The sequence below is a fragment of the Nicotiana sylvestris genome, chromosome 12 (genome assembly GCF_000393655.2).
Source record: "Nicotiana sylvestris chromosome 12, ASM39365v2, whole genome shotgun sequence".
In the NCBI taxonomy this organism is placed as follows: Eukaryota; Viridiplantae; Streptophyta; class Magnoliopsida; order Solanales; family Solanaceae; genus Nicotiana; species Nicotiana sylvestris.
Window position 1 is genome coordinate 97,517,500 of NC_091068.1, and position 6,775 is coordinate 97,524,274.

Below are 6,775 nucleotides of genomic sequence, written 5' to 3' on the forward strand. Positions count from 1 at the left end.
TCGAACAAGTTGGAGATTTGAAGTGAGTACAAACCCAAGAAATTAAGTCAGGATCACGTTCGGTGGTTGAGAACCAAGTCCGAATTTCAAAAAGTGGACAAACGATTTACTGTGAGAAAACATCATTGTCGCGCCGCAGGGGGCGCGACGCGGGTGCACAATTTTGTGAGAGTTATTTCCTATTTTGGCTAGGAAATGATAGTTTCGTCTGGGCCCGTTCCTACAGGGTATAAATACACAAAAATATATTTTTGAAGGGACTTTGAACCTACGAAGTATTTGCGAAGCAACTAAGGCAAGAAGACACAAGAATCCATCAAGATTTCAACCCACGATCGGTGCAATGCGGGAATTTGTATCGAATCATTAGTATTGATGTTTTCTTTGTTTTTAAACCTTATTGAGATGACTTTTTCCATAGCTATGGAGTAATTTATATTTGGGTGTTGACAGATACGGTGTTTTGATAACTTGGTTTGTGATTCGATTCTTGATAACTGTTGGAATTAATTGATGGAGTTTTAATTCATATTGTGGAGTTATTTCTTATTTTTCTTAATCAAAAGAGGAGCTTGATATTGAATTTCTTTACATCTTATGCTCTAGTTAAATTCGTGATTCAAATAGGTAATCGAAAGAGCCTCTTGAATTGTTAATTGAACTAAAAAAATAGGGAAATATCTGTGAGAAGTTACCCTTTAGACCATAACCATCATTTTCTTTGTTGCAATTGTTTTCCATGTTTCAATTGGATTAATTACTGAAATTAACGTCTAATCGAAAGAGGAAAATTAACTTCAAGTGTAATATAATTATCTGTTAAATTCGTGAGAATCAATAGTATTATAGCGTGAACTAACTCAAGAATTGGATCCCGAGTCAATTATGTTGCACATATCTAGTCAATTACCCATATTTCTCTCATTGATATTTCTTCATTGCTCATATGTTGTCCTTTGTGATCAATTGTTAATTGCTTAATTTTTAGTAGTTAATCATAGTAATAATCATCAAATCAAGTGTTTATTTTCCTGGATAGCAATCAACTGAAGACTATTCAAACACTATTTAAATAGAATCCCTGTGGAGACGGTAATTAAACTTTACTATATTTGACTAGTGAACAATAATTTTGTGTTGTGTTTTGCACTTGTCAAATTTCGGCATTGTTACCAGGGATTGGCAATCAATAGTGTTTAAAATAGTTTTTAGTACTAATTCAGGAACCAATTTTACTTTATTGTATTCACGATTTCTCACTTATGTATACAAGTTTGATTTCTCTGGTGTATGACTCGATCTTCTTCAAAGGAAGTGATACCTACAAGCTAAAGTTGGAGAAACACCTGCGACAACTAAGAAAAGAAAGAGAATTAATAGAAAATTTCTTGGGCCATACTTCGACTCAAGATAACATGGCAAACAAGGAGATTGATGGAATTGACTTAGCTGCAAGAGAGGCAGCACAACAAGAAGCTGCGTGGATAGCAGTTGAGGCAGCCCTTAGAGCTATGTAGGACACTATCAAAGACGGTGGAGGTCGAAGATTCAATCTGAACCGACCCATAGTTGAAGATCAGTTCGAGAATGCAGCACCCAGGCCTGGAAGATCATTGGGTAACTATGCCATACTAGTCTACAATCAAGGACTATCAAGTGTCATACCTCCACCCATAGCAGCAAACAACTTCTAGTTGAAGCAAGGCTTGCTTCAAACCATCCAAAACAATTGTATCCTTAGAGGAAAGGTGAATGACGTTCCTAACACTCACTTGATGGACTTTGAAGAAATCATGAACAACTTCTAGTACAATGGATTATCAAAAAATGCAGTCTACTTAAGGGCATTCCTCTTTTCATTGAAAGATGACGTGAAGCACTGGCTTCGTAGCTTACCCACAGGGTCGATCATGACATGGGAAGATATGAACAAAAAGTTTCTTGACCAGTAATTCTCAGTTGCAAAAACAGGGAAATTCAGAAGGGAAATCCATAATTTCTTCCAGAAGGAGACAGAAACGATTTTTGAAGGTAGGGAAAGATTCAAGGAGATAGTTAGAAAGTGTCATCAAAACGGAATTGATTTGCGGATCCAACTCTAAGATTTTTTGGATGGACTGACACCTTCCTCTCGATGAACTCTGAATATTACATATGGAGGTCCACTAATGAAGAAAACTCCGGAGGAGGTTTGTCTTAATCCTTGATAAATTATCCGAGGATGCTAAGTAGTGGCCTGCTGAGAGTAGTGACAAAAAAAAAGTCAGTTGGGGTTCACCAGGTGGATTCTAACACATCTATGCAAGCCCAGCTAGACACCATGGCAAAGGAGATAAGAAAGCTGACATTGGCCACGATACAGAGTGAGCCACAAGTAGTATGTGACTTTTGTGGAATGGGTCACCCTACACATGAGTGTCAAGCTTCAGCTGAGGAAGTCAAGCTGTGGGGAACTATGATAGAGGAAACTACCAAGATGGGAACAACTATAATGCTATGGGGCAAAGACATCCAGGTTTTCTATAGAGTTCACCTAGTGGAGTTTGAACTCATGGTAGCAAAATAATCATATACCCCAGGGTCAAGGACCACCAGGTTTTCAAAACCAGCAGAGGCAGCAGTACTAGCCACAATAATCAAATCAGTATAGTATGGAAGATCTCATGAAGGCATTCATCAGCAAATCAGATGAAAAATTTGAAACTCAGGGCACAACCATCCAAAATTTAGAAAGACAAATGGGACATATTGCAAATTTGTTATCTGAGTGGGCTCTTGAGACTCTACCCTCTGACACTGAAAAGAATCCAAAGGGAACAATTAAAGTTGTATCTCTAAGAAGTAGCAAAACATTGACTGACCCAGTAGTGAAAGCTAGGTCCGAGGTGGTGAACAAGAAGACTGAGACACTGCAAGAGAAAAAGAGTGAAAATTAGAAAGGCTAGAGTAGTGGGGTACAAAAGGAGATTGAAGAAAGTAGACATATGCCAGCTCTACCATTCCCTCAAAAGATGAAGTGGGAAAAACTTGACAAGTGTTTTGGGCGATTCTTGGAGATGCTGAAACACCTTTGCGTGAACATTCCATTCACAGAGGTACTCACTCAGATGCCTACTTATGCTAAGTTCTTGAAAGAAATCTTGTCCAGCAAGAAGAAATTAGATGAGACAACAATGGTCCAGCGGAATGCCCACTGCAGTGCCATATTGCAAAATAAAATTTCTCAAAATTGTGGGGACCCAGGAAGGTTCACCATACCATGCTCATTGGGGAGTGAGAAATTCGATAAGGCCCTCTATGATTCTGGTGCTTCTATAAATCTAATGCATTTGTCTGTATTCAGGAAACTGGAAAGTAAGCTTGGAGTGATCAAATCAATACTAGTGTCCGTACAACTAGCTGACCAGACGACCATTTTTCCTGAGGGAATCATTGAGGATATTCTAGTACAGGTGGACAATTTTGTGATCCCCATAGACTTTATTATAGTAGATATAGAGGTAAACAAGGAGGTGCCTCTAATTTCAGGAAGGCTATTTTTATGTGCATGTAGAGCTATCCTTGATATCTATGAGGGGCAGCTTATGCTCAGACTGGGCAAAGAGAAAGTGGTGTTCCAGATGAAGAGGATGATGAAATACCCCAATGATGAGGCATCTGCCTACTCGTGCTTCAAGCTAGATGTTGTTAGGGAATTGGTTAAAATATACAAGTTTGTAGGGATACTTTAGAGATGTGTATTACCTAGTCTAGAACTGTGGAGGATGAAGATCCTGAAATGAAGAAAGAGGTTAAAGCTCTTGAAACCGTGGATCAAGTGGTTGATGAGGAGGAACTAAAAGAAGAGGCTTCTAAGCCTAGTGTGGAATTGAAAGTCCTCCATACCCACTTTAAATATGCTTTTCTTGAAACTAACAATTTTCCTATGATTATTTTTGCTTACTTGATAGGTACACATGAGCAAAAGCTAATGGAACTGCTAAAAAGTACAGAAAGGCAATTGGATGGAGTATAGTTGATATTTTAGGAATCAGTCCAGTCATTTGCATGCATAAAATTCTGCTGGAAGAAAATAGCAAGCCAGTAGTGTAGCCCCAACGGAAGCTAAATAAAAATCTGAAGGAGGTAGTGCACAAGAAGATCATCAAATTGCTAGATACGGGAGTGATTTTTCCCATCTCTAATAGCCAGTGGATTAATCCAGTGCAAGTCGTACCTAAGAAGGGGGCATGACAGTGGTGAATAATGAAGACAATGAATTGATCCCCACAAGAACAGTCACTAGGTGGAGAATATGCATTGATTATAAAAGGCTGAATGATGCAACAAGGAAAGACCGCTTCCCACTTCCTTTTATTGATCAAATGCTAGAGAAAGTGGATGCACATGGATGTTACTGTTTCTTGGATGGATACTCAGGCTACAATCAGATACCCATTGCCCTAGAAGATGTTGAGAAGACTACATTCACTTGCCCATCAGGAATTTTGCTTATAGGAGGATGCCATTTAGGTTATGTAATGCACCAGCCACTTTTTAAAGGTGTAGATGTCTATATTCTCCGATCTCAACGGGAAGTGTCTAGAGGTACTCATGGATGATTTCACTCTTTTGGTGATGATTTTGATGACTACTTGAAAATTTTGGAACTTGTGCTTGAACGTTGCGAAGCTACTCACCTGGTTCTTAACTAGGAGAAGTGCCACTTCATGGTGACAGAGGGAATTGTCCTGGGCCACAAAGTGACTGCACGTGGCATTGAAGTTGATAGATCTAAGGTTGATGTAATTGCTAGGCTCAGTCTACCGACTTCCGTGAAGAGCATAAGGAGTTTCTTGGGACATGCTGGGTTCTATAGAATATTCATTAAAAACTTTTCCAGCATTACCAAGTCATTTTAACTATCATTGATAGCAAAGGATGTCAAGTTTGTTTTCACTGTAGAGTGCTTATAACATTCGAATTGATAAAAGAAAAACTTGTGAGTGCTCTTATTATGGTGACACCTGATTGGGGCCAACCATTTGAAATAATGTATGATGCTAGTGATGTTTTTGTGGGGGAAGTTATGGGGCAAAGAAAAGATAAGATGTTTAGGCCCATCTACTATGCAAGAAGGAAGTTGAATGATGTTCAAGTCACCTATGCCATTACTGAGAAAGGGTTCTTTGTTGTGGTCTTTGCTTTTGACAAGTTTAGATCATATCTGGTGGGGAGTAAAGTAATTATACACACCGATTGCTCAACCTTGAAATACCTGTTGAGTAAGAAGGAGTCCAAGTCGCGTCTCTTGCGGTGGGTGATGTTGCTCCAAGCGTTTGACTTAGAGATCAAAGATAGGAAGGGCACAGAAAATCAAGTCGCAAATTATCTATCTCGACTTGAGAAACCTCCGGTTAAAACAACTGAAATAAGGGGAAAATTCCATAATTAGCAGATTTTCTCTATTGTCGAGGTCTCCAAAAGACGCCTTGGTATGCTGATGTAGCCAACTTTTTGGCTAGTGGATGGTTGCCTCGTGACCACTCTCGTGATCAAAGAAGGAATCTTCAAGGTGAGGTAAAAAGTTATTTTTGGAATGATCCTTTCTTATTTAGACTATGTGCAGATGGTGTGATTCGAAGATGCGTGCCTGAGGGACAGGTGGCAAGAATTCTTTCTAATTGGCATGATGGAGTAGTCGGAGGACACTATGGTGGAAATCTCACTACAGCAAAGGTCATGGAAGTTGGTTTCTATTAGCTTACTTTGTACAAAAATGCATAGGCATATGTAGCTGCAGGTAACAAGTGTCAAAGGGTAGGTAATATTAGCAAGAGGGATGAAATGCCTTTCAACTCCATTCTGGTATGTGAAATTTTTTACGTTTGGGGCATTGACTTCATGGGCCCGTTCCTATCATCTCATTCTTATGAGTATATCCTAGTAGCCGTTGACTACGTCTCTAAATGGGTTTAATCAATCCTTACTAGGACCAACGATGCTCGGGTGGTGTGTGAGTTCCTTTGGAAGAACATCTTTACCCCCTTTGGGACACCTCGAGTGATTATAAATGACAATGGGTCACACTTTGTAAACAAGTAGTTTGCTGCATTACTGTCTAAGTATGGGGTCACACACAAAACAGGAACCTCGTACCATGTTCAAACTAGTGGGCAAGTTGAAGTGGCTAACCATGAGCTTAAAACGAATTCTTGAAAAGAAGGTTAGTGCTTCTTGTAAGGATTGGTCTATAAAGTTGGATGAAGCTCTATAGTCATATAGAACTGTGTTCAAAACAACCATAGGGACTTCACCATTTAAATTAGTATATGGAAAGTCATGTCACCTACCTGTTGAGATAGAACATGAAGCTTATTGGTCAATTAAGATGCTTAATCTTGATCTTAGTCTTGCAGGTGAACACATATTGTTACAGATGAATAAATTGGAGGAGTTTAGAATGGACACATATGAAAATGCGCAAATCTTTAAGGAGAAGACAAAGAGGTGGTATGATCGTCTGATTAAGCCAAAGGAGTTTCATGAAGGGTACAAACTTTTACTATACAATATTAGACTTAGGTTGTTCCCGGAAAGTTCAAGTTAAGATGGATAGGTTCGTATGTGGTGAAACATATCTCATAGTATGGCAACATTGAGATCCAAGATGAGGAAGGGAATAAGAGCTTTAAAGTGAATGGAAAAAGATTGAAACCGTACCTTTTTGGAGGATTTGACAAGCAATCCTCTAGCATCGTGATCAACTGAGCCTAAGTGACAGAGTCAAGCTGGC

The 6,775-nt window shown here is 39.1% G+C and overlaps 1 protein-coding gene across 1 annotated transcript; it reads left to right on the forward strand.

Annotated features, from left to right (window-relative positions):
• The first annotated feature begins 2,984 nt into the window (after nt 1-2,984).
• LOC104218351 (uncharacterized) lies at nt 2,985-3,731 on the forward strand. The gene has a single exon (XM_009768824.2). It carries the CDS (start codon nt 2,985-2,987, stop codon nt 3,729-3,731), a length of 747 nt encoding a protein of 248 aa, XP_009767126.2.
• Nucleotides 3,732-6,775: the final 3,044 nt, after the last annotated feature.

Bases quoted from the DNA above. Each gene is read 5' to 3' on its own strand.
- LOC104218351 (XM_009768824.2), top strand. From the start codon at position 2,985: ATGCCAGCTCTACCATTCCCTCAAAAGATGAAGTGGGAAAAACTTGAC.